The following is a 27989-nucleotide window of genomic DNA, read 5'->3' on the forward strand; positions in this document are numbered from 1 at the left end:
GACGGTGTTTGTATCTTGGGAGCAGGAATTAGGGGTAGGTAAGGCTACTTGATGTCACTTATTTGTCTGCTTTGAAGATGGCGGGTGTGACACATTTAAGTATGGCCAAATTCTTTGACACTTCTTCCACTGAGGGCTGGTGGTCTACATCCCCTCTCTTTGGTTCTATCTGGGCTCTGTGTATGTTTGACCTGTAGAATATAGTGGAAATGACTGATCCAGTTTCTGGACTATGCTGTAAGAGCCTGGCAGCATCTGCTGCTGAAATCTCGATGCCATGCTGTGAGGAGGCCCAGGGACAGGCACTGAGTGAGTGGGGCCATCTTGGAAGTGGATCCTCTGGTCCCAGCTGAGCCATCCCATGACACTACATGGAGTAGAGATGCGCAGTCCCCACAGAGTCCTGACCAAATTGCTAATTTGTGAGCAAAATAAATTTTACTGGGATGGCTTGTTATGTAGCAGTGAGAAAGTATAAATGTAATCTGCATCAAGAGAAGGTGACATTTAGGTTATTTATCCTGCTGCGTGGTGGTTTTTCTATTCTCCATCAGGTCTGAAGTGTCAGAAACACAGGAATCCCAAATGACTCTTCAGCTGCTTAGTTCTTTGGACCCTGTTTATTCAGAAATACATGTACTAAGCACCCACCGAATGCTACACACAGTTCTAGGCAGTGGGGATATAATGGTCAATAAACCAGATGACATCCCAGCCCTCTAGAGTTTATATTTGGTCAAGATGTAAATTAATAAATACTTAATTTCAGATACACGTTGTGGCTCAAGGACAATCCCTGGGGATGATCTATATAACAGTTTTGAACAGAGCCCAGTTTGATAGGAGGCTTGAATCATAACCAGGTTGATTTAATGAGATATTAAATCTGCTTCCCTATCTGGACTTGAGAGTCCTGATGGCTAACTTGGATTTTTCATGAGACTCTGGTCAAACCAGAGTTTTGGGATTGATGTGTTGCCTCTATTAATTTTCAGAGGCCAAGGACAGGAAAACTCTATTTGGCACCCTTTCCTGGTCCTCAGAGAACTCTCTCCTATGATGCTTATCTGAAATGTCTTGCATTTCAGTTAGTTGTTTATCAGGACACAAGTACAGAACTCAGGCTGATTTGTATTCATCTTTTAAAAAAATGACAATATACAATCAAAAATACATATTTCATGTAGCCTATAATTCACACAAAGCCTAACTTGGAAAACACAAGTGCTCTTACCCATACATTTAAAAAGACTTTATGTAAACTCTAAATTAGAAGATACACATTAGTTACTGAAGATAGCACAGAGATTATATATAAAAAGTATTTTGAGGGGTTGTCTTGTGCTTTGTTTAAAAAAAAAAAGTTCATGTTAATTTTTTGCAGAATTACTTACAAAGAGATACAAGCAAATCCACAGAAAAAGATAGCAAACAGAGTGATATCAATCAGGCAGATTTTGAATCCCTTCAATCTGAATTCTTTCTCACTTAAAATTATTTTCTGCATCACCCGATTTCCATAGGTAAGCCTTGCTCATATTCAGTATCAAAACCAATGCTGACATTTAATATTATTTTGGTTTCACTCTCCTTTTGGCATCTTTATGTTTCTTCCGACAGTCCTAGAAAAACGTAAATCAAGCCTTTGTTAAAAATAAATGTGAATCATTTTCAAGTGTTGAGTAACTATAAAGTAAAATTTAGGTTATTCAGTGTCAGGATTATGGAAAGCATTATGGGAGTGCTCACTTGGAATGAACAAGGAATATTCAAACTTTTTAAATATGGAAACCATATTTTAGTGTTCCCCAAACTCAGGACTTACTGTTACTTAACAAGCATGGCGGGAACTTGCCCACACAGGCGGCTGCTCTTAGGTTCCTCACCTGCACCAGATATGGCATGACCTAAACAGAGTCCCTTCCTCCATGGTGACTCTTGAGAGGTTAAATCATGGCCTCAGGTGTCACCATTTGTGTCTTACATGTTACTCCTTACTACCGATTTCTTACACCAGACAAATACTAACACACAGACATAACAGTGCATCCATCTGAGGAGACAATATGGGGATACTGTTACTCACCATACGCAAGGTGTTTGTTCTGGCCTCCCAAGAATTCCTGCTGATATTACTCCCCACTCCTCTCCAGAATAAATGAGAACCTCATAAGGGAAAATCAAAAGACAAGGCAGAAGATTAATGCCTTTAAAATGGATGATATGCTAGTGCTGGCATTATCAAGGTCTTCAATTCTAGTTAACACCGTTTTTTCCCCAATTTATGCTAATTTCATTTTATTTATTTTTAGAAAATGTTTATTTATTTTGAGAGAAAGAATCCCAAACAGGCTCCATGCTCTCAGTGCAGAGCCTGACACTGGGCTTGATCCCATGACCGCGAAATCACTTCCTGAGCCGTGACCAAGAGTCCGACGCTTAACCAACTGAGCCACCAGGCGCCCCTACAATTTATGCGATTTTAAAAAATATTTTGTTTTTACAAAATGAAAATATAGAGCCGCTAGAATTTTTACCGTTTATGTATCATTTACTATTATGTATCTTGCTTTCTGTTTGTGCTAGGCTTTAAGAAATGAGTTCACCACAATGGAATACTCCTTGGCAATGAGAAAGAATGAAATCGTGCCATTTGCAGCAGTGTGGATGGAAGTGGAGGGTATTATGCTGAGTGAAATAAGTCAGAAAAGGACAGATATCCAATGTTTTCACTCATATGTGGATCTAGAGAGACTTAACAGAAGAACATGGGGGAGGGGAAGGGGAAAAAATAGTCACAAACAGAGGGAGGGAGGCAAACCACAAAAGACTTAAACACAAAGAACAAACAGGGTGAATGGGCGGGGGGATGGAAAATGGGTGATGGGCATTGAGGAGGTTACCTGTTGGAATGAGCACTGGTTGTTGTATGTAAGCCAATTTGACAATAAATTATATTTAAAAAGATAAAACTTAGGTGGTTGAAAAAAAAATGAGTTCACCAAGAGCCTCAGTTTTCACATGAACGTTCAAGGTATGAAAAATAGGAGTTTTGCCCATCTAGCATCTAAGCAAGTCCCCACAACAAAGAAGCCCTTGTTGATGATGATGATGAATGAGGGAGGGAGGTGGGGAGTGGGAGCTCTCATCTTCCAGAGCTTAACCAGTCTACCTGTGTGAGTCCAAAAACAGAGACAGCTGAACCACATGACATTGCAAAGGATCAAAATTTTTGCCAAATACTTTCTTGGATGCGTGTTTCTGTATTGGAGTGCACGGTGTGAGAGCTGTACCATTTCCTGTTCTATATCATTTAATCCAGAAATGGACTCACTATGAAGTCTTTCATCATTCTTAGAAAAAAAGAAAAATCTTGTAGTCTCTTTCTCAGGTACTGATACTTCTCTGAAACAAGAGAGGGAGGGGAGAGAGACAGACACTGGTTAGTTAATTTCCACATTTCAGATGAAATGTTCTGAAAATATAAATGAACTATTCCTTAAATATATCTGCTTTATGTTTTGCTCATTTTGCCCTGATTTAAAGTGACTCCACCCTGTATTCAGCATCCTCTCTTCTACCTGAAGCTTTGGTAATGAAGACTTATGTCCCATGGTGGTGGCTGACCGTCTCACCCCAGTGTTGCTACCCCATCTGCCAGTGTTTCCCATGGGACATTCCAGGGTCCTCCTGCCAGACCCAGGACTTCATACCCCTCACAGGGTGCTATCCAGTTTTAAGGAAGAGACGTGATCCCTGTTACAGAAAGGCTAGAGAACTCTAAAGGAGCTGAAAAGAAAATTGTCTTGTGGAGATAAATTTGGATAGTTCTATCAGCATGTCTAACTCAGGTTCTACAAATTATGAAACAGACCTGCACAGAAAGAGACTGCTTACCTGGGGCTGGGCTTCCTGTCGTCTGTTTCTTCTGTAACATCCTCCTCTTCAGAACTGCTGTCTTGGAAACGAGGGGCTCCCTGCCAGACAACCTTCCCAGTTCTCACTGTCTCAACTCTATAGGCATCTGTATCATCATGGCAACGAAAGGGGACAGGACTGTACCTGATCACACTCATGTGACCACTTTGACCATACACACATAGCTCTAAGGGTCCAGGAGCTTAATCATTAATTTAAAATCAGTAGTATCTTTTTGGATTTTCAATATTAATGGAGACAAAGCGTCATGTTTTTTTGGCATTACCAAGGTGATCTGACAAGAAATATAGTAATACTATAAAAAGATATAAAAACTAAAGGTTTGTTCTGGGCTGACGGCTCAGAGCCTGGAGCCTGTTTCCGATTCTGTGTCTCCCTCTCTCTCTGACCCTCCCCCGTTCATGCTCTGTCTCTCTCTGTCCCAAAAATAAAATAAAAACAAAAAAACTAAAGGTTTATAAATGTGTAACATAAAAGAACAAAAGTGCTAGCAAGAGAAGCCCAAAATAGAACATGTTGCAGTGAAACCACGTTTCCCCGTTTACTCATCAGTGAGGAAAGGAAACCTCTGTCTTTACGTTTTCAGTTTCCAAATGGTCTTTCTGGAACCGCTGAACAAGCCACTGCTATAAGATGTGGACAGTGCCCCTGATTCCTGGAGCACGGAAATCACACCCGAGGCGTCTCAGCACTCATTTCAAAGTGAATTTTCTCACGCCTGGCTTTCAGAAGAGTTACAGTCAATATCCACATCACACCGGGTCTGCTCAGCAGTTTAGGACTGACCTTGCTACTCAGAGGGACATCACATGCAAGAGAATAATGTAAGCAGAGCACATGATGTATTGTATCTTACTTAAGAACACATTTTGAAAAACTGGATCACTGCCCTCCTGTCAGAGGACCAGAGAAATGACACTAAGTACTTATCTGCCGCACGCACGGATGCTACTTTAAGCGTGGTATCACACTGAAGGTGGGCTACGTGGGCACAGCCGGCTTCTCTCTGAGCTTCCGCAACAGCTCCGCTTCCACCTTAAACACTAAGGGAGAGCAGCCTAACTAACGGCTGCTGTTAACTCCAGACGTGAACCTCCTGAAACGGAACGCAAAACTGCAAAACTGTGCGTGCTGGAGCTTGTGTTTTGCTCCAGGCTCTGGCACATTTCCCAGGATTAAGTGGGAAGCAACCAGCAAGTCGATGACAGCGCATCTGTATACAGCCAAGGTCGCCTATTTCCACCTTTCCCTACCAGATGGCACCGGCTTGCTATAGGTGCTGGTTTTTCCAACTGCATGTAAGACAGAAGCTACTTAAATAAACGACTCCCTATATTTCTTATGATTACTTCCATCCAGGAGAAGGAATGCTGCACAGTACATGCTCCCCTTCAAGTGGCAGCTAGACGTCTGCTCCTTTAAGTGCAAAAACACTTCTTGCTGTGTGAACACAGCTCCAGGCACGTGGTTTTGGCCATATAATACTGAATCTGCTATTGTTCATTGAGGCGGGAGAGAATAATTCTCTTTTCAACTAATGTTACATTATTACATTTAATGTAGACTCAATCTATTACGTTCAAGCTGCCTGAAGTAAAAAAGTTAAGACAATTTAGAAAGTACCTTCCTTTACATCTTTAGCATCTGAATCAAAAAAGGAGAATGTGAACCCGCCAGGCTGCCAGGCCCCAGCTGTCAGAGGCGCCGGCTCATGGACTTCGACCTTCTCGCCATCACGGTTCTCAGTAGAGGGCGTGTCGTCTGCTGTTTCACTGGTAACTTTTGTAGTTTGAAATATTTCTTTTAAGTCCGCAGCAATGTTATAATACATCTCTTTAGACACCTCAGGCAGCTTCTCAGCCTCCTCCCTTTTCTTCCTCCGTTTTGCTTTACTGCAGGGACACATACAGACACGCATGTCACAAAGAGACCATCAGCTGCCAGAAATTAGAACACCTTGGAAAACTAACCCATTCTTTCAACAACCCAGAGGATCCACATATGAAACTCTACTCATAAAAGCAGAATCTTGACCAATAAGCTTTTAATACAGAAAACCATGTCAAACAGCTCCAAACATTACACAAGAATCATATCTCCCTCCTATCCTGAGTTACATTCCATAAATCACACCTAAGATATTAGTTTTAAGAAAATCACTTAACCACAAAAGGCCTCAGTTTCCTCACCTGCAAAATGAACATGCTAAACCAGATAACTTTTAAGATCTTCACAAGTTCTAAAGTTCTGTGAATTTTGGGGCGCCTGGGTGGCTAAGTCGGTGGAGCTTCTGACTCGATCTCGGCTCAGGTCATGATCTCACGGTTCGTGTGATGGAGCCCCACATCGGGCTCCATGCAGACAGTGCAGAGCCAGCTTGGGATTCTCTCTCTGCTCCTCCCCTGCTCGCATTGTCTCTCTCTCTCAAAATAAAAATAAACATTTAAAAAGTAAAATTCTGTGGCTTTTACAACATTGGTTTTAGAAATGAATTATAAATGTGCTAAGTCTACTCTGTTTTGATATGGAATGTTGATGTCATTTTAAACCTGCTCTGCATTTATTTTTGTCTTTGAAGTTGGGATAAAAAGTTCCATGATTATTTCCAATACTGGGTTTTTAACTATTACAAGATTAAAATCATTCTTCCTATTAGAGTCCACTCCATATATCATGAGTAGTATTGGGCCAAAATTCTAACTGTATTACCTATTCTAAAATACTAAGTGAACAAGATGTCCTAAATGAATGCCTTCTTGAGGGAGACTGTCACAGAGAGATACTTTTTTAAATTTTTTTTTTTTAATGTTTATTTATTTTTGAGACAGAGAGAGACAGAGCATGAACGGGGGAGGGTCAGAGAGAGAGGGAGACACAGAATCTGAAGCAGGCTCCAGGCTCTGAGCTGTCAGCACAGAGCCCGACGCGGGGCTCGAACTCACGGACCGTGAGATCATGACCTGAGCCGAAGTCGGACGCTTAACCGACTGAGCCACCCAGGCGCCCCGAGAGATACTTTTAATACTTCATTTAGAAAACCAACCTGGCCAGGATTTAAGGACAGATATGCCTTCTATGAGACTGAACTCTGAGAAACGGTGTACTTCAGACAGTTCCACATGATTATCACTGAACCATCTTATGGCATTTTTATTTTTAGTAATATAATTTATTGTCAGATTGGCTTCCATACAACACCCAGTGCTCACCCCATATGGCAGTTTTAAAAGTGGTCTAAAGATCCTTTGATCCATTTTTATGATGTGGGAGTTAATTTCCCATCCCTTGAGTGTGGGCTGGACTTAATGACCTCTTGAGGAGTGGAGTAAGGCTGATGTGACGGTGTGTGATTATGGAGATGAGGGTCACAAGGTTCTCCTTGCTCTCTCCCCGCCCACCCACACCACCGTCTCTGGGGGAAGCCAGCTGCCATGCCCTGAGGGCACTCAAACAGCCAAACAAGAGGCAAGAATGGAGGCCTCCTGCCAACAGACTAGGTGAGCCATCTTGCAGGCAGTCTTGAGCCCTCGGAGAATGCGGCTTTCTGAGAGCCCCTTAACTACCCAGTAAACCATTCCCAAATTCCTGACCCACAGGAATTGGGACCTAATAAATTTTTAAGGTCAAGCTATTCAGTCTTGGGGAAGTTTTTTACACAGAGATTCACGATTGATGCAGATTTTGGTACCGAGGTGTGAAGTGCTGCTCTAACAAATCTAAACCAGAGGAGGGGCTGCACAGTCCAGGTAATGGGCAGGTCAGGAGGCAGCAATGAGGGTGTAGGCAAGAGCCTGAAGAGCCTTGCAGAAACTGCCAGTAGAAACTACACAGCCACTGAGGAGGCTGCAGGTAGGGCTGTGGGAAATTGAGGTAAACGCTACTGGAAACCTGGGGGAAAGGGATCCTTGCTATGCCATGGCAGGAAGTTCAGCAGCACTGCATCATCTCTGTTAAAGTGGGCCCTGGGACATGCTTATGAACAAGAAGCTAGCTAGGAAGGTGTCTGGGAAGGTCTGAGGGTATTTGCTGGTTTCTTCTTGCTGCTTGCAGTACAACGCGAGCAGATAGTTTCATTGAAGGAAGATATTTCTTATAAGAAGCTAGGACCTCATGGTCTTGAAGACTCCTAATTTCTAGAACACGAGTGACATGAAATTTAAGAATTGGCTTCTAAGCAAAGAGCAAATCTAAGACTCAGAAAACATAGTCTAAAGCAGGCGTTAGCAAACCAGAGCCCAAGGACCAAAGCCGGGTTGTTGCCTATTTATGTGTGGGATGCAAGCTACAATGCAATCTTTTACAGTCTGAAATGGTTGGAAAAAATAAAGAGAAAATGACTTTGTGACACGGAAGATTACATGAAATGCAAATGTTAGTGTCTTACTGGTAATTTTATTGGAACCCAGCCTCCCTCACTCACATATTGCCTGTGACTGCTTTCCTATTACAAAGGCAGACTGGAGTACTGCAACAGAGACCTTGTGGCCTGCAGAGCCTAATATATTTACTATCTGATCTTTTAACAGAGAAATGTGTAGACCCCAGTCTAAATATAAAACAAAATCCTTTGTTAAGACCATAGCCATAGCCCAGAAACTTCAACTGTTCAAACGAGGCTCCTGAGGAATTTAAAGGTGGTGTCTCAGCAGAAGTTCACAGGAAAATAAGCTGGTCTCCAAATGATCTGTGGGTGTGGCTCCTGTCTAATGGGAGTGAACCCATAGGAGATTCACAGGAGATTCACACAAATATTTTAAGAGAAATAGGTTAAGAGAAACACTAGCCTGGATTGATAGGTACCATGATATTCTACAAGGAAAAGGCTTTTGGATTCCCACATTTCTACTAGGAAAAAGAAGGCTGAGAAAATTACTTAGCCACAACCCCATGCGACCGTTCATGAAAAAGGAAGGATGATCCAAAAGGCGGAATCAAGACCGTGGAGAATTATTACCAGGCCCACAGTTCTAATCTAAGAACTCCCAATGTTTGTCCAAAGCTTTTTTGTCAAAATGTTTGTCAAAGCTCTTCCGGACTGGTGCCCCCTGTGCCTCCTGTATCCTCTCTGGACAGCAGAGCTCACGGTGGCCATCCTGTACCTGTCCCACCACTGTGTTCGAGAACGGGCAGTAACCAGTCTTTCTGGTTCACAGTTCTCTCCCGTCTCTAATTACAAGACCTGCACTCAAGGTGTCGTACTCTAGGAATTACAACATTCAGCCTCATTTGCCCCTAGATGGGATTTGGATGACAGCATCCCAGATTCTGAATGGATATTGTAGAAGTGAGGGTCCTGGGGAAGCCAGGGAGGGGGTGAGCATATTTTCCATGTGGCAGGAATATAAACAATCTGTGCCAGGAGGTGCATAACGGTGGTTTTAAATGTGTTCACAAATTCCTCGTCACTTCTCCCTTTGAGAGGTGGTGTTTACAAGCCACCCCCATCCCCCCAATCAAACTATGGGTTGGACTTAGAGACTTGTTTCAAGAAAACCAAACAGGGCCGATTGTCAGTGTGTGGCTCAAGGCTAGGTCATAAAACACACCGTGCCTCCTCCTTCTCTTTTGGGTCACTGGCTCTGAGGGAAGACAGCTGCCCTGTTATGAGGGCACTTAAGCGGCCTAATGGAGAGGCCAACAAGGTGAGGGACTGGCCCACAGCCATGAGAAGGAGCCATCTTGGAGGCAGGCCAACCAGCCTCAGTCGAGCCTTCGGAGACTGAAGCCCAGGGCAACATTCTGACCACAACCTCTTGAAAGACCCTGGCCAGAACCACCTACAGAGGCTGCTCACAGAAACTTTGAGGTACTAAGTCTTTGTGGTTTTAAGGTGCTAAGTTTCAGATAATTTTTAATGCAGCAATAGATAATACATCCTACATATAAAAATAAATATACAAAATATACCCTACTCAAATGCCACGTTCAATGTGGGTTATTTGGAATAACATACAAAAATTCTACGTTGCAGGAAATGTTTATATTACTTCTACTTTGGTCTGATCTGATTCTTTTTAAAAGAAACCTTTAATCTTGGAAAACTTTTAGATTTACAGAAAGGTTACAAAGACAGTACATCATTCCCAAATAGCCTTCACTTAGTTTCCCCACATGGTAGCATCTTCCGTAACTCTGGTACAATGGTCAAAACTAATAGATTAACATAGGGTCATCGCTATTAACTAAACTCAAACCTTATTCTCGTTTCCCCAGTTTCTCCACAGATATCTTTTTTCTTCCAGGATTTAATTCAGAATACCACATGCCTTTAGTGATTTTCACAGCCCGAAAATGAAGGAATTAAACGAGGCAGACTTGGTGGTTGCTCCACACATGTGCCGTATTTGTCAAACTGATAGGGCATGTATGGGAAACACAAGTTCCTACCACACTGAAGGAGTGAGTGGACTGAATCGCTGCCCTCAAAAAGAGATGTCCAGGCCCTACTTTCTAAAACCTGTGAACATTACCTGATTTGGAAAAAGGGTTTTTGCAGAGTTTTTAAGTACCTTGCAAAGAAGAGATTTTCCAGGATTATCCAGACAGGCCCTAAATGTAATCACAAGTGTGCTAATAACAGACACAGAGATGAAAGATGCAGAGAAGAGGAGGCCACATGAAGACAGATATAGAGACTCCAGTGATGGAGGAACACAGCCAGGCGAGGACCACCACGGGCTGCTGGCAGGCACCTGAGGCCAGGAGAGAGGTGGGAACAGATGTTTCCCCTGAACGCAAGAGAACGTAGTTCTTCCAATAACCTTGACTTCAGACTCCCAGTAACTTTTGTGGTTTTAAGGCAGTTAAGTTTGTGGTAATTTGTTACAACAGCCACAAGAAACTAATACAAGTAGGAGGCACCAGAGCAGCCCAGGAACACATGCCATTTACTTGCATGAGACTTCTTTGTTAAAAGGTAAGACTTTCTCCGCCACATCAATAATTCTACTCTAACTTTTCCCTCCCTGGTCTTAAATTAAATGCAATGTGGACCAATGGATAGATATTGGCTACTATCTACTACTATTGTCTGAAATGAGATTAATTTCTATGATCCTCCTCCAGAGAGAAGTAGCTGACTTACCTTTCTTTTGGCTTATCATCAGTCTTCCTTTCATAAGTGGCATGGTCATGCCTTGTTGGATCATAACGTATGACATCCCTATGTAAACGACAGACAGGAATAAATTGGGAGACAGAAATCAGAACATAATGCAAAAACTTAATAGTAAATCGTAAGTCGACATTGGAGTTATTCCAATTTTTGAGCAAGACAAAACCACACAGCCAAAGAAGAGTGTCAGAATCTTGTTAGAGACAGTCATATTTTAAATTACCCAGTTTTGAGTTTCCCTGGATCTTTTTTTAACATTAAAAACTATTTTACACTTACTAAAATATGGATAAAACTGGATTTGCATAAAATATTTTAGGGGGGAAAGGTTGGGGAGGTGAGTAAAGGTATAGAAAGGAAACCTGGGGATGCCCAGCTGGCTCAGTCAGTAGAGCATGTGACTCTTGATCTTAGGGTCCTGAGTTCAAGCCCCACTTTGGGTGTAGAGTTTACATTAAAACAAAACAAAACAAGGGGCACCTGGTTGGCTCAGTCAGCTAGGCATCCAACTTCAGCTCAGCTCATGATCTCGCAGCTCATGAGTTTGAGCCCTGCATCAGGCTCTCTGCTGTCAGCATGGAGCCCATTTCGGTTCCTGTCTCCCTCTGTCTCTGTCCCTCCCCAGCTCATGCTTTCCCTTTGTCTCAAAAATAAATAAAAACATTAAAAAAAAATTAAAACAAAAAAAAGAAAAGAAAACCGGTCACATGGTAGTGATTGTAGAAGCTGGTGTATAAGGAACACTAGTCTTTCCAAATTATGTGTTTAAAATTTTCTGTAGTATAAACTGCTACATCTATAAAGTTTCACAGTATTTATTTATTTATTTAATTTATTTATTTATAAATGTTTATTTATTTTTGAGAGAGACAGAGACAGAATGTGAGTGGGTTAGGGGCAGAGAGAGAGGGAGACACAGAATCTGAAGCAGGCTCCAGGCCCTGAGCTGTCAGCACCAGAGCCTGACACGGGGTTCAAACCCATGAGCCGTGAGACCATGACCCAAGCCGAAGCCGGACACTCAACTGACTGAGCCACCCAGGCGCCCCAATATTTATTTTTTAAAGCAGGCTTCACCCCTAGCACAGAGCCCAACACGAGGCTTGAACTCACGATCCTGAGATCAAGACATGAGGTGAGATCAAGAGTTGGATACTTGGGGCACCTGGGTGGCTCAGTGAGTTGAGTGTCTGACTTCAGCTCAGGTCACAATCTCTTGGTTTGAGTTCGAGCCCCACATCAGGCTCCGTCCTGTCAGTGTGGAGCCTGCTTGGGATTTTCTCTGTCTCTCAGCCCCTCCCACATTTTCTCAAAAATAAATAAACGTAAAAAAAAAAAAGTTGGACACTTAACTGAGCCATGCAAGTGCCCCTACAGTTAATATTTAAATCACTGTCCAGCTGCTTCACTAATGGAAGCAATGCTGTTATGACATCTAAGTACATAAACAGAGAAAAAATTTAAGATTAGTTTCCTGGGGTGAACCTGGATCAAAGAGAAGTATATTTTTAAGGGACTGATACATACTGCCAACCACACTCCCCAGAACATTTACAATGGTCTACTTTTATACAGAGTTCAATAAGGCATTTATGTCAAAGGAAAATAGGATGGAATGGGATGGAACATAAACCATACTTAAATTTCTTAGCAGCTACTGATCCTTTGTGTGTAGAATCGCTGAGGGTGGTTTGCAAAACACTCTGCACAACATCCAGAGTTTTGAGCTTCTCGGCAGCAAGCTCTTCTTCCTCGGCAGTTCTGCTGTCGTTTTCCTCTAAGGTAAAAGGGTAATTAACAATCTCTTGGCAAACATTACCTGAGCAGTCTCAACCATCAAACATTTACAAGTACCTAAACACGGGCAAAGCACATTCAGACAGGCGAAAGAAGGGCCAAACCCCATCTTCCTAGCCTTCCTGTCCCCACGCCCCTCAGTGCCACAGAGAATCCAGAAGTCTCATGACCAACAAATGAAAAGTCCCATTCTTGTTTGTAATTATGAAAACATAATTGCATTTAATGGCTTTCAGTGGCAACTCAAAAATTTTAAGGTAAATATTGAAAATGTAAGAGCAAGATATTAATTACAAAACTAAAGTAATTAAACTTTTTTTTTAACATTCTAAAAATGTTATTTAAATTACACATAAATCTAAAAACAGAAGGTAGTGAAAGATGGCACTGAGAAAAGAACAGTCAGGAGCAAAGATGACCCACATTTGGGAAATGCCCACATACAAGAGAAGGCTAAAGCCACAGGGACCTACCTACAGAACCTCGGGAACCAGGAACAAGAATTGGGAGAAAACAAGGGAATTTTGGTACAAAGGGAGCAAAGAGAGGACATCTCAAGGCGGGTGGTCGACAGGGACAGACACCATGGGCAGGCCGGCGAGGCCGAAGCCGAGGAAACACCACTGCACTGAGTGGGGTTGCTCACTGCTAGGAGGGTCCACAAGTCAGAAGAGTGTCGTGTGGACACAGACCCAAGAGGCAGAGGTTCCGAAAGCGACCTCCACATGCAGCGCTAAATGCAGGCCAATTTGCTCTGCCTGCTCCCGCCTCCTCAGGGAAGTGCTCGAGTGGCTCTGACGGGCACGCTGATGTGGACCCTGCAGAACCTGCTCTCCAAACCCTGGTTTCCAGAAGCGTTTCTTGCACAGGACAATCACCTCAAAAAAGAGAGGGTCAAAGCAAAGAGTGCATTTTCAATAAAAAGCTGTGGGGGATAAGCTTAGGAATCCCCCGGGCTTACAACAATGGGTTGACAAGGCATAAAGAAATACAAAGTCATAAAATGCTCACACCCGAGTATGGGTAAATCAGATTGGCACCCCAAGAATAAGGGGGTGCAAACACCCCGAGAATAGGGAGGCACAAAGGTGCCAGGAATAGGGAGGTGCAAAGGCACCTCAAAATAGGGAGGGGGTGCTGAGCCCCCAAAATATATAGAGAGAGGCAAAGACCTGAAATAGAAACAGCGCAAAGGTGCCCAACACATAGGAACAACAAGATTAGATATTCAGGGTGAAAGCACCCCAAATTTAGTACTATAGCAGAAAGCTGTTTTCACAGGAGAATAGGGCCAGGTTAGGTACATTGGTGAATTGGACTTTGGACCACTGCGATGCAGGCAAAGCAGCCCGGAGTGGAGATGGTTAACAAAAGAAAAAGTGTCTTGTCAACCCTGAAGTTATTCCCCCTATCTATCTCATCCCCTAGGCTAGCTAAGATAAACAGAGGTGCTGCCTCAGGTCTGCTGTAAAAAACCTTCAACTTGACTGCCCGGCGCCAGGATTTGGTTTGTATTAACCCAAACCCCTATCCACGAATATCTTCAAGACCCCTTTCTCTCATGGCCACCAAGTTAATGTTCACAGATTCATTGTCCCTTTGTGCACGTCCATCGCCATGTTTGTAAGCCTTCTGATCCTAATAAAAATGGGGCAAGGACCCTTACTCGGGGCTCTTGTCTTTTCCCCGACATTAGCCATCTCTCGCTTTAATCCTGCGTCCACTCTTCTGCTGACCAAAAGAGAACTTTGTTAGAGTCTACGATAAAAAGCCAACCGCTTCTGATTCAGATGCAATTTAGAATGAAAAAGGTGGGTGTGGCGACTCAGAAGCTGGTAAGGTGGAAGGAATGGCCTAGTCAGCAGGAGCACACCCCTGAAAAGGAGGGACAGCAAGTATGAATGGTGAGGCCCAAGATTAACTCAGGAAGGACAGAAATGCGCTGTGAGGACAGAGAGGTACAGAGACCCGAGAGGGAAGTAGGGGCCTCACTTGAAGTGACCCTCCTCCAGGCCAGGTGGGAGGGGAGGGTTTTCTCGAAGGATAAGATGGAAACTTAAGCACAGAAGGTCTTGTAGAGAAAGTCTGGAGCCACTGCTGAGAAGGAAGTCAGAGATCGTCACTGCTGCCAATGTGCCCACACTGGGACGAATGCAAGCAGACTGGCACTTGGTGGGGTACTGCTTCTGAAGGACCTGCACCCAGCATGCACGCTGGGCGGAAGACCAATGCTTTTGTTTCTAGAAAGCCACGTGGGACTTAACCATCTTCCCCAACCTTGCCAGGACCTACCAAACTACTGTCAGGTAGGGCCCATCCTTCTCCCCTGTGCCAGGGACAGGGCAGAGGAAGACGGGGTCTTTCCTGTCCTTTCTGGCAGCTTAATATATACCAACAAGTTCAAGGAGTACTGAGTAAGCAACAGTGGGTCATGGGCCTCACACCCGTAAGTCTTGGGGTGCAGGCTCCCCACATGGCGAGCAAAGGGGCCAGACCAGACGACTCCCCAGGGAGCCCCAGCTCTGACACAGGACGGTTCGGACAGTAGGTGTTTACCTTCCCGTTCCTCCTCACTGTCACTTTCCAGAAATCGTGAGTCCATGCGGAATCTGTCATCGGTGCCGAAGTGAGACTGTAAGTCCATGAGCTACACAGACACACAGATAATCGATAGCCATGATCCAAGACAGTGCTTCCCCTCCCTCCCCTCACCCTCAAATTCACGTTAGTGTTTGCATAATCTCACCACCCACGAACCCATCAAAATGAACACCGAACACCGGGGAGCAGATCTGGGTCAGCCTGCACTTACGCAGATTTAACAACTGTGTCAAAAACATGGGCGTGTTACAGGTGTATTTTCAGCCTTTACTAACCTTCCGCCCAGCTCTGCCCTCAAACTGAGGTTTAATTCTGAACCTGTGGCTGTCATCTTCGGAGTCCGATTCCTCATCCTCACTGTCAAACAGCTTCCCAGATGCTCTACTCACAGACTCCTGGAACAGATGTAGACAGTTTATTAACAACTGAGACAATCTGCAATTCCTTCTTTTAAAAAAAAAAAATTTGGGGGGCGCCTGGGTGGCGCAGTCGGTTAAGCGTCCGACTTCAGCCAGGTCACGATCTCGCGGTCCGTGAGTTCGAGCCCCGCATCAGGCTCTGGGCTGATGGCTCGGAGCCTGGAGCCTGTTTCCGATTCTGTGTCTCCCTCTCTCTCTGCCCCTCCCCCGTTCATGCTCTGTCTCTCTCTGTCCCAAAAATAAATAAAAAAACGTTGAAAAAAAAAAATTAAAAAAAAAAAAAATTTTTTTTTAAATGTTTATTTTTGAGACACAGGGAGACAGATCATGAGCGGGGGAAGGGCAGAGAGAGAGGGAGACACAGAATCCGAAGCAGGCTCCAGGCTCTGAGCTGGCAGCACAGAGCCCAATGCGGCAGTCAGACCCATGGACCATGAGATCATGACCTGAGCTGAAGTCGGACGCCTAACTGACTGAGCCACCCAGGCGCCCCTGCAATTCCTTCTTTACGTAATCTTAAGCCCATACTAAGAACCAGTAACCCAGATGCCTCTCCCAGGAAAGGCTGGACAGTCAGAATGCAAAGTCCTGACTCCGTGACATTGACTTGGCCTCTTGCTTGGGTCACTAATGTCGAGGCTCCCAGTGCAGTCTGGATTGGGCATGGGGGTGTGGATGTCATACAGGACACACTCTACAGGGTGTCACTAGGACTGATGTTACCTGGCAGACAATGTGGAAGGCAGGTTCCTGTGGGGGAAAATCTGTACGGTCCCTGGTGTCTGTGTGTGTGGTAGCCTGGGGAGCCCTGGGGCTACTGTGGCTCTGGAGGATTTTACACTGAACCTGGCAGTTGTGGGGAGGTCTTGGTCTGCAGTAGGCAGAAGCGGATCTGCGAGAGTGGTGAATGCCCATGTGGACTTCCTGAGATACTTACTTTTACTGGCTCCTCTCCTGGGTGGCTTTGCTCCCGAGTTGGTGTCTCCTCTGTGTCGCTGTCAGAACCAAAGATGATGTGTGTTGGCTTGTCCTCTGGATGACCATCCTAGAGAAGTCAACAAGAGCTTTACACCGGCAGATAGCCCCTCTTTCCTTCCCCGGACAAGGCCCCTTCTCATCCCACTTGTTTCCCAACAGGCAAACTTAAAACTTCTTCCTCTCTGTGTCCAGTTGGCCCAGTGGACCTTCTTGGTATCTTTTAAATCTACTCCCACTGTCACTGCCCTGGTTCTGGCTCATGACCTCCCAAAGATTCTCTAGTTCCAGATTTGTCCCATTTCACTTGTTTGTCATAGCCTGAACAATCTTACCCAGATAGAGGCCGGCAAATATTTTCTCTAAAGAACCAGAGAGTAAATATTTCAGGCTTTGCAGACCACATATGATCTTGGTCCTGTATTCTTCCTTTTTGAACTTTAAAAAAAATTATTTTTAATGTTTATTTATTTTTGACAGAGAGAGAGAGAGCATGAGTAGGGGAGGGGCAGAGAGAGAGGGAGACACAGAATCGGAAACAGGCTCCAGGATGTGAGCTGTCAGCACAGAGTCTGATGTGGGGCTCAAACTCACGGACAGTGAGATCATGACCTGAGCTGAAGTCGGATGCTCAACCGACTGAGCCACCCAGGCGCCCCTTTTTTGAACCCTTTTAAATGTGAAAACCATTCTCAGCTTGGAGACTGTACCAAAACGGGATGGATGGCCTGCGAGCCATGGTTTGCTGATTCCTGTTCTGATATATACACAACTAATCTTCACTCTCTTCCTTTCCAGCCACAGAATAAAGTCCAACCTCCACAGCCTTTCACAACTTGCCCTGCTTCTCTCGAGCACCCTTGTCCTCTGTCCATTCGGCTATAGTGGCTGCCAACGCTCACTTTTGTACAAACTGCTCCCCTCCCACGGAACCCCTTCCCTCTCCCTCCCCACCCTCCTACTTCTGCCCAACCAGTTCTCACTGATCCTTCTACCTCAGAGTCCATTCAGGCTGAGGGAGCCCCCACCCTTCCCCCTGGCTGACGTGCTGCACCTCCTTGTACTGAGGGTGCACGGGCACTCTTCTCTCTGGGTCCTGGGGCACTGAAACGGGATGAGACAACGACCACCAGAGGCAGGGACCAAGACCCTCATTCCCTAAGTCTAGCACTTACTGTGAAGGCTGGGACTTCGCAGACGCACACAGTTGTGCAAAAAATGCATAGTCTCATTAGAGTGAATTTTAGTGAGACATAAACCACTGGCAAGTGACTTACATGTGAAGTCAGACATGTTAGGACACATCACTGACCTATAGTAGTTAAAGCTTTTAAAAGAAAAGAAATCAGGAGGAAAACTTTAGATTAAAACAAATTAAGAATGTTTTCAGTAAATAGTTTAATCTCAATTTCTCTGGTCTATGCTAAAAACAAGGTGACCAAATCTTCTAACACAAGGGACACAACATGGAACAGGTCGGTGCTGGGACAGAGGCTCTGAGGGGCATGAGGATCTTCACAGGAAGGAAGGGTAGCCTCGTGGTGTCCAGACTGGGCACGCACTCACCAAATCTGCCAGGGCGTTATGAACCAGCTGCTTCCGCACTTCTTTTGCCTTCCGCCTTTCCTCCAAGGCTGCCAAACGTTTCTCGTTATCGTCAGTAGGCTTACCCTTAGCGGGCAAGCCTGACCAAGCGGTTACAGGAAGTGGGGAGTCCGTGCTGCTGCCCTGAGCGGCTCTCCTGGAAGAGCCCTCCAGTGCTTTCCCAGGGGCCATGTGGCTGCTCCTTCCAGAGCCCTCTCTTGTCTTTCTGGTCCCGTGATAACCGTCTTTATCAAAGCCCATCCTGGGGGTCTTTATACCAAGACTTAAAGATTTCTCATCTTTTAACGGCAACAGACTAGAAGTAGGACTTCTACTTCCCCTCTCCGAATTGCTTGGGGACACCATCTTGCGATCCTTGCTCTCAAAAGTGGATTGTCTCTTTTCAGGCTGCATTTGGTTTGGGTCACTTGCCTTCTTTGCATGTTGGAGAGGAGTTAGTTCGCTTGGTGAGTCATTAGCACATGGGGACCCCTTTCCTGTGGACAGGCCACTGGGATCACGTTTCAAGGAATGCTGATCTTTATTTGTATCGTCAGAGGCCACTCTGTCTTTCGGGGTTTTTTTTACTGATTCCTTTCCATAGAGACAGCGTACCCCCTTGAAAGCCTGGAATTTCGGCTTTAGGCTGTTTTCCTTTGGTTTCTGTTTTCCATGGGTGTTTTCTTCTCCTTCTAGGAGGGCGGCCACTATCTCTGCAGGATGGATACACTGCTGGCGTCTGTGGAGGCCACCCCGAGTCCTGTGGCTCTTGGAGGCCTTGTCACACTTGGCGGGGGTTTCCTGGTCACCGCTCTCAGGGTCATGTCCTGGAGCCTGCAGGTCACTGCCAGCCAGCTGTTCCAGATCAGTTAAAGTGAGACTCACACGACGGCAGTTTCTCATCAGAGTGTTGTACTCCTCATCTTCCTCAGACCCACTGGATTCTGACACAGAGCCCACATCTTCACAGCTGTTGGAGCGGGATGTAGCCCCGGGACTGATGGCTAGTTCCGCGTTGGTTTTTCTGTTTTGGGCTTCAACAGAGTGATCAGAAAGCTCACAGTTTTTTCTATTTTTCAAAGCTTTCTTGTGTATAGACGTTTCCATTTGTGAAAATTCTGTACTGCTTTTGACCTCACTGGGCTTTTTCCTTGTTGCAATGATCTCATCTGTGTCTCCTGAATCATAGTTGCAATCGCTTCCTATGACATGGTCTTCACCAGCCAGGCAAGAGGCATCACCTAACCCTGGTAAAGAGCGCAGTTTGCGAACATCTGGTTTGAAATCACCCCTTACAACTTCGAAGGGCTCGTTTGCAGATTCATCTATTGACGACCGCATAGTTTTCTCCAGGCTTTCCTCTCTTGCAATCAGTAGTCTTATTTCTTCTTCGGAATGTGTATCATCATCAGACATGTGATTTCTGTTCCTGGTAGTTCCCATGCCAGAAGCCTGAACAAATACATTTTTAAGTTTCTGGCTATGAGAAGCAGGTACACGCAGTAACGGAGGAGTAACAGGATCACAGGGTGTTTCCTGTGTCACTTCTTGCTGTAGGGGCTGCAGACTCCCCGGAACCCTGCTGGGTCTTGCTCTTACAGCTGGAAACGCAGCACATGCCTCGTCCTTCTGCACTTTGATCCTCTTCCTGGGGGGGCTGTGAGCGGCAAAGAACTCCCCTTGTCGCTTCTTACTCATGGGATCATCCCCTCCTTCCAGTTCCCAAGTGAGGTGGGACACAGGGGTGACATCTGTGACATCGTCCCCAATCTTCTTTAAGTTGTGACAGTATTTTGATGGGTCATACTTCATGATGTCACCAAAAGTCAAGGAATAAAACAGAGGCACTAGGTTTTGGGAAAACTTAAGAATCTGGTGAAGCATACAGAGTACTGTGCAATCTTAAGGCGGGTCACTTACTCAGAGCCAATCCTCTTTTTCCCATCCAAAAGAACGAGCCCTTCACTCAGTGACCTCAGGGTCTGGGAACTGAGCTTTCCACAGCACGTCCAGAGTTAAATCCGAGTGCCACCACTGTTAGGCAGCAGAAACGGCAAACCCATCCAGGTTACATAACAGGCACAGGGGCCACACACTGTTTTCTGTAAATCTGAGAAACCCATCCACTGAGCTGATACCGTACAGCCGAGTAGAGAGGGGTACCCAGTGGGGCATGGCCAGCTGCTGCAAAGCCTTTACTCTCCACTCCTCTCGACCATTCCTGCCTTCTCAGTACTGGCTCATCCCAGCTCTGATCTTCTCAGCTCAGGAGCATCTATCCCACATCCCGCTCACTCTGCAGGGCATCCCGCAGATCTTTATCAGAAAGCTAGTGGGGCACCTGGGTGGCTCAGTCGGTAGAGCATGCCACTCTTGATCTCGGGGTATTGAGTTCAAGCCCCATGTTGGTGGGAAAGATTATTAAAAACAAAAACAAGGGGCGCCTGGGTGGCTCAGTCGGTTGACTGTCCGACTTCGGCTCAGGTCATGATCTCACAGTTTGTGAGTTCAGGCCCCACATCGGGCTCTGTGCTGACAGCTCAGAGGCTGGAGCCTGCTTCAGATTCTGTGTCTCCCTTTCTCTCTGCCCTTTCCCTGCTTGTGCTATCTCTCAAAACAAATAAACGTAAAAAAATACAAAATAAAAAAAAATTTTTAAAAAGAGAGTAATTCTTTCCAGGCCTGATTTGTTGCTAACACAGTCTAGCTAGATTCTAGCTAGTGTCAAAGTGCTGTGATGACAGCTAGCACATGCTGATTAACTAAAACCTGTGAACAGGCAAATGTAAGTTGCTTTCAGCATTTAGGAACTACTGAACGCCCGCCAAATATGTGAGGTGTGCTGGGCAGCGTCTGCTGTCTCCAGCTCCACACCGTGTGTCCTTCAATACCCTCCTCTTTGCTGTCAGCTGCTGCCACTGGTGGAAGGCTGAGAGGAAGTCTGCTTTCCCTGACGTTAGGGCCAGCAGCAGGGAGAGCAGAAGCGGCTGTGGCCAGTTGTCCGGGGGCCACAGTGGCACAGCAGCTGTGAGCAACGAGGACACACCTGCACTTCTCTAGCCCCGGGGTGGGGGAGCTGTACTGCGGTTATTACCCTCGGACACTCTGCCTGCCAGCTGCTTGCTCCTCCGGCACTTTTTGAAACCAGTGTATGCACCGCATCTGCTCTGAAATACCTGGAGCGGCTTCTGTTTCCCAGACCGACCGGCACGCGGGTTACTGCTAAAGAACACACAGGTGGCACCCTCTGTCCAGAAGTCCAGGATGCTAGGAATTCAAGGTCCTGCACAACCTGACTGCGTTGCCTCAAGGGAACAGGCATCCGCGTTCACTCATCCAGGATCCACACTACGTCGGCACACACCAGTCTCCAGCCTGTCCACACGCTCCTAACTACTGGTCTTCCTACCGCTTTCTATTAATGCAAACCATACCGCACTTCCTCCGAAACCTTCTTTAACAATGGCCCGAGCCTCCACCCCCCCCACCCCGCCTTCTTTAACGCCTTTGGCAATGGCTTTGAATCCATATCAGACAAGGAGGATATGAAAGTTAATCCATAAAAGTGCTTCTTTGAGTGTCACTCACTAATATAAAACCTCTCATTGTTTCAAACATGCAAGTGGGTAGGTCTTACCTTGCCTAGAAATTGAGAACATAAAAATTGTAAAAAAAGAATCTAAGATTTACTGACAGAGGCAGTGAAACCCTAATGTGATGAAGTGAACTTTTGCAAGTATCCGTTGCTGAGGTAAATACTAATCACTTTGAAAGGCTGTTTGCAAAGGATATCTTACGTTTATGTTGATTCTTTAGGTGAAGGACTGGTAATACTCTTCCAAATTTACTCACAACCCAATTCTAAAAGAAAAAGAAAAAGGAATACATTTACTGTAGATGTCACAAACAGAAAAGATTAACCATATTGCATAAACACTATAAAAAAAATCAAACTCACAGTGGGCCATGATTACTGTTGGGTTTTGTTTTTGATAATGAAACTGGAGTTCTCAAAAAAAGTGTTTGGGAAAAGAAAGGAGAAGCAGGACAGCCATCGGTCCCATACACACCACGTGGGATGCCAACAGCTAACAGTACGCATTAAGAAGGCAAAGTTGGGACCTGCCTGTACGCCTCACCACCTATGTATGTCCCTTGGGAGACCCACCTCCACTTTTGATTTCTTTCTGTAAAATGAGGGAGAACTGTGCTTATCCGAGAGTTGTAAATGCACACTGAAAACCCTAAGCACTGCCTATATTAGGTGCCTCAAATCAAGGGAAAAAGCAGCCATTCTAGACACGACAGTCGCAGTCACATGGTCTCAGGACTTGGTGTCTGGGCAACTTGGGGTTGCCAGTGGACACTCACTTTGTGCCCTGGCACTTCGGTCCCTGGCACAGCCTTCACATGGAAATCCACCACACCCATCTTCTCCAAGAAGTTGGTGTTGCCTATCGTTGATTTTTCTTTCTTTGCTTTTGCTTCTTCTCTCTCTTGGGCCAATCTGAATCAAAGAAGATACAAATAAGCGTTAAAACAACCAACCATGTATTGACAGTGTTTTATTTTACTACTGTAAAGTTGTCTGACTTTATGTAATCATTTAGGATCTCTTGCTTTTCCCTTTCGGCTTACTCACTATTGGCATCTTATTCACCCTCAACCCCTTCACTCTTCTTCAGGAGGAAGGGGTGTCTTTCAGAGCCCAGTCTGCCAAGTCTTGATTATTTCTACACTTGGAGAGAGAGAGACAGAGAGAGACAGAGAGAGACGGAGAGAGAGAGGGAGAGAGAGAGAGAGAGAGAGAGAGAGAGAGAGAGAGAAAAGTGGGGCTCGAGCTCGCTCACTCAATGTGGGACTCGAATTCACGAACTGTGAGATCATGACCTGAGCCAAAGTCAAATGCTTAATGACTGAGCCACCCAGGTGCTCTATTTCCACGCTCTTAATGAAGAGAATACAGAATGCCATCTCAACCTTCCAATTCAAACTCCCCTACCTTACCCAGGCCTGGGCAGCTGCACTGACCAGTCCTCACCAGCCTCTTGCCCCTGGTCTGTTTCCTTTATGTTCTTCCTTCCACGACTGTCAGATTCATGCTCCTCAGGCATGCCTGCCCAGACACTCCACGCTCACCCTGCCCAGGACCAGGGCTCCAGTTCTAGCACAGAGTAGACACTGAATTGCCCGTAGATCAAGTTCCATCACTACCCTGTTCACAGAGGCCCTGAGCTGAAGAACAAAGTCAAATTCTCACCTCTGTCACTAGACCAGTCCTTCAAAATATGCCTTCAGCATGCTGCTTGAAACCTGTTTTAGACCCTGCCATTTCCCTGGCCTAGAACAATCTAGTCAACTCTCTTGGTTACGGCAGCTGTACATCCCTAAAACGTTTCCTATTTGGAAAGCTCCCAAACTGTACTCTTTTCTCCCTGAGAATAATATCTTTAGAATCTTAAAATGCTCTAATGATTATTATACTGTCTTGTTCTTAAATCACTTGCAGAATTAAACCTATGCCTCTCATACAGGAACTTCCTATTTTCTTTGTGTCTTTGTATGGCACTCGCTTTAAGAAGCAAAATCAACATAAACACTTAATAGTGTCTATTAAAATTTTAAATGTATATAACCCTATCATACAACTACTCCCCCTCTGACAGGAACCCAAGGAACCCGCGCACCGTGCAGCTGCCATCCTCCAAGGTCATCTCTTATGACAGGTAGAAATAGTCTAAATGTTCATCATGAGTGGGGGATAACTAGTACCTGTGGTATAGCCATTTTCTGAAACAGTTAAACAATCACTACAAAGAAGGGGGAAGATCTACATCATCACAGAAAATTGTGTGTAAAAAAATAAAATAGGTATATATTTATATGAGTTAAAACATACGTAAACGCATTGCATTATCTTTTTTTCGGTGGGTCTGGGGTCATGGGGAGTCACAGTTCAAAGGGACTTTAGCTCTACTTGTAACGCCTAAATTTGCTAGGACTATAATAACATAGTACTTGACAGTTTCAAATCAATTAAGTGAACGTATAAAACCATTTACAATATAATAAAATATGGTTTAAATCCATGCCAAGCAAATCTTACCTGTGCAAAAAACTTTCTTTTGCTAGCTGAATTTGTAGTGTTCCACCTTTCCATTTTGTTTTATTTAAAACAGACATACCTATAAAGTAAAGAATCGTTATCCAAACACACGCCAGTGCAAACATATATTGCAGCAAGTCATTTTTACAGTTAGTACTAAGAAAAGTACACTTATCGATCACAAAAAGACACAGAAGAAATAAAGAAAACAAAGCCTGGGAGAAAAGGCCTAGGCTGTGGTCTCAGTTGAGCCACTCATCCCAAGAGTCCTTGTGCTCCCTATTGCCCAGTGTTCCCTTCTGTTCCTGGAAGAACAGAATGAGGCAAATGTGTAAAATATAGCAAAATTTGTCACTCCTTCACAAAGTGATGCCAGGAACCTCTGGTAGATGATTGACATTTATTTACCATTTTATTGTTATCTTCCATGCTAAAACTAAAAAACAGGAGTATAATTTTCTAAGGTGAATCAGAGGACACTGAAATCCTGTACAGCTTTTACTTACCACCTCTCAAATTATCACTATGTAACTTGCAAATAAATTAGCCACAAGTGACTACACTGTGTTTTAAATGCTATGCCCTAGTAATTGATTTTTCTCAATACCTGCTACCAGCTTCTTTAATAAGAACCACGGACAGAAGTTTCCATGTGGTAGGTGCTACCACATGTAGTACGTAGTAATGTATTACTCGGTTTAATTTCTGCAGTGATATTATTAGGTCAGCAGAATCTTTGTCATACATCAGATAAACTGGGGCTTCTAGTTGAAACAACTTGTCACAGGTCGCACAGCAGAACTGATGAGTTCTTTACCACCACTTATTTCTCACTGTACAAGAGAATAAATCAAAAAAAATTTTTTTTTTTTTTGCAAATAATAACACAGAAGGCTGATGGCCCTCTTTCTTTATTAGCATGTTCTCTCTTCAGTGTCTTTTGACTTTTTAGACTCAAGTAACGAGCTTACGTTACTACATCAGTGGCAGTACCAATTATCTCTCCTTCCTACTTCATTGAAGGCCACAGTTTACCTTCAGCTTTACTCAACTTACTGGTAGAGATTTCATCTAAAGTCCTCTCCTAACAGTGCTTAATGACAAGAATTAGCTGCCTAAAAATGAACACATCGAGGAAGGGAGTATATAGCATATACCCAAGGGCATATATGTCACAGGCAGTTCCTATGAAAGCTGTCTCTTGCCCCAAATATTTGAGAATACCATTTTTGAGCAAACCCACTAGCAATGTGCTGCTATATGTCTGCTGACACCAGATGGGATGGACCTAAACACATCCTGAATGGTAGGATACTAGAATTCCCTTGACCATGGCTATTCCTCTGGATGTCTTAAAAGTAGCTGTCGAGTTACACAATGACATGAAACGGCAAATAGAATACAAAGCATAGTAACAATCTTACACTTGTTCAGGTCTGCTTCTGCTACTCTGATGTTGATATACGCAAAGACTTTCTGTGGATTTCCTAAAAGAAAACAAAAACAAAGAACAGAACAAAAACCAAACCTTAAACTCCTACCCAGAAAACAACGTAAAAAAGATTAAGTTTCTAAATTTAAAAAATGACTCTTGGAACTTTACTCTTTCAAAGAAAAATCTTTATTTTTCATTGGATACAAAGATTGCATTTTTCTAAACATGATTTTCAACATATTCAAAAAGAATTAAGAAAATAAATGTTAAGCAGTCAGTTAAACATTTTGCTTGTTGTATGTTAGTGATATTCTATTTAACAGGACACATTGGAAATATTAGAATTTTAGCTCTGAAAATTGAAAGTTTCATGTTTCAGAAAGCAGATGTTTTGGAATTTAGAATGCTTTTTGATCCCAGAAATGTAATTCTGAGCAAGTTCCACATTTTACATAACACCTTCAAGGCAAAGGGCAGAGGGATGGCATACACACAACAGTATCTTGTAATGAAATACTTTCAGTGTTCAAGGCTAACATTCACCTCCAGGGTTCCTTTATTTTGTGATATTGATATGAATCGTATCTGCCTTTAACAACCCATGAAGGAGTATAAATTTACCTTTGTCATCTTTTCGTGTGATGATTTCCACATCAGAAACTTCTCCAAATCTGCTGAACTGATTTTGTAGGTCTGCCCTGGAAATGTTCTGGCCAAGGCCACCCACAAAAAGGCGCTTCACTTCTCTGTTGGCTTTCATGAATGCTGGGCATACACTTAGTGTGTTCTAATAAGAAAAATGATTCTCTATCTGTGCAGGAGAATTCTTTCCCTTAGTTCTTCTCAAATCTAAAAAAACAAACAAAAAACAACAAAATGAAACAAACCAAACCGAACTACTTTCCCTGCAACTTCTACTTCAACTTGGTCGCCTGGACCTGTGTTTCACTTTCTGTTGTCTTCCAAATTTCATCACTGGAGACTCTGCTCACGTCCTACATCCACATTTTCCACGAACACACTTTGGAACAACACCTCACACTCATACAGACACAGGTACAGGAAAATTCTTTCCCTCTAAATGACCATGATATTATACTCTAGCCCCTTTCACTAATGCATATTCCAGGTGTTTTTCTTTTATTCATCCACACATTCAGTGTAACAAAAGCTGACAAAAATGGGATGGGGCAGGTTAATATGCTACAGGATAAAAAGCTCTCCATCCTGGAGCTTCCCGGTCATAAGAGATGTACACAAATGGCAAAACTACAACGTTACGTCACAACACAAGCATCTGCAAAGCGCTGTTCAGTCACAATGAGAGCAACCGATACCACAGAGAATACAGGGTTGTTGTTGCTGTTTTTAACACTGCGTGCCAGCGTTGTACAAAGTGGTTTAGATGAGCAGGACAGGTGAAGTCATTCTCCCATTAGGACAAATAGCGGCGAAGCCTCAGTAATAAACCAGATCTAATTTCAGAACCTGTAATTCTTAACGCATACTAGGGAACTTATTGGATTAGAAGAGACTCGGAAGATCTATTCCAGAATTGCTGCGATTTAAGGCCCATCCTGAGATCGTTCATCCCGCTCATCTCAGCTCCGACCCTGCCCTCCGGGATAAGTGACACCTCCCACGCGCGACCCCAAAACTGCGCCCAGAAGCCCAAAGCATGGCTCGTGTTCCGGGCGTCAGCCTACATCTATTTGGTAGCCTCCCCCGTCCCCAGCCTGCCCACCCCAGTCTTCTCCCTCCCGGAGACCCAAAAACAGAAAGGGAAAGGGTGCCACACAACCCGGTCACTTCCAACGCCCCAAATCCCTCCTCACCACGCTGTCTTCCGCAGCCAGCGGCGCCCGTGCCCCTAACTTCCAGTCACGTGTCCCAACAGACACGTTCTGTAGTCCTTCCTACTCGAGTTCCAATCCAGGCGCCTAAGGTTCCGTTACCACACTCAGTTCCAGGGCGCTCCTTGTTTCCTTTGCGGTCCTCTGGAGTCCTGCGGCGCCTCGC

The 27989-nt window shown here is 44.5% G+C and overlaps 1 protein-coding gene across 1 annotated transcript; it reads right to left on the reverse strand.

Annotated features, from left to right (window-relative positions):
- Positions 1 to 94: 94 nt before the first annotated feature.
- Positions 95 to 27919, reverse strand: NOL8 (nucleolar protein 8). Its single transcript, XM_049635050.1, has 17 exons — positions 27806 to 27919; positions 26592 to 26819; positions 25960 to 26022; positions 24536 to 24614; positions 22801 to 22936; positions 22222 to 22290; positions 18412 to 20244; positions 16808 to 16915; positions 15727 to 15846; positions 15407 to 15497; positions 12692 to 12830; positions 11024 to 11101; positions 5563 to 5831; positions 3898 to 4024; positions 3335 to 3405; positions 2087 to 2166; positions 95 to 1622 (listed from the first exon to the last, which is right to left on the reverse strand). The coding sequence occupies exons 2-17, from the start codon at positions 26728 to 26730 to the stop codon at positions 1572 to 1574; spliced, it is 3453 nt and encodes a 1150-aa protein (XP_049491007.1). The 5' UTR covers positions 26731 to 26819; positions 27806 to 27919; the 3' UTR covers positions 95 to 1571.
- Between the last annotated feature and the right edge of the window lie 70 nt (positions 27920 to 27989).

The sequence above is a fragment of the Panthera uncia genome, chromosome D4 (genome assembly GCF_023721935.1).
Source record: "Panthera uncia isolate 11264 chromosome D4, Puncia_PCG_1.0, whole genome shotgun sequence".
Lineage (NCBI taxonomy): Eukaryota > Metazoa > Chordata > Mammalia > Carnivora > Felidae > Panthera > Panthera uncia.

Bases quoted from the DNA above. Each gene is read 5' to 3' on its own strand.
- NOL8 (XM_049635050.1), bottom strand. From the start codon at position 26,730: ATGAAAGCCAACAGAGAAGTGAAGCGCCTTTTTGTGGGTGGCCTTGGC. The intron at 11,102-12,691 runs GTATGGTTTATG...TCGTTTACATAG, and splicing joins GTAGCTGCTAAGAAATTTAA to GGATGTCATACGTTATGATC. The intron at 4,025-5,562 runs GTACTTTCTAAA...ATGATGATACAG, and splicing joins TGCTAAAGATGTAAAGGAAG to ATGCCTATAGAGTTGAGACA.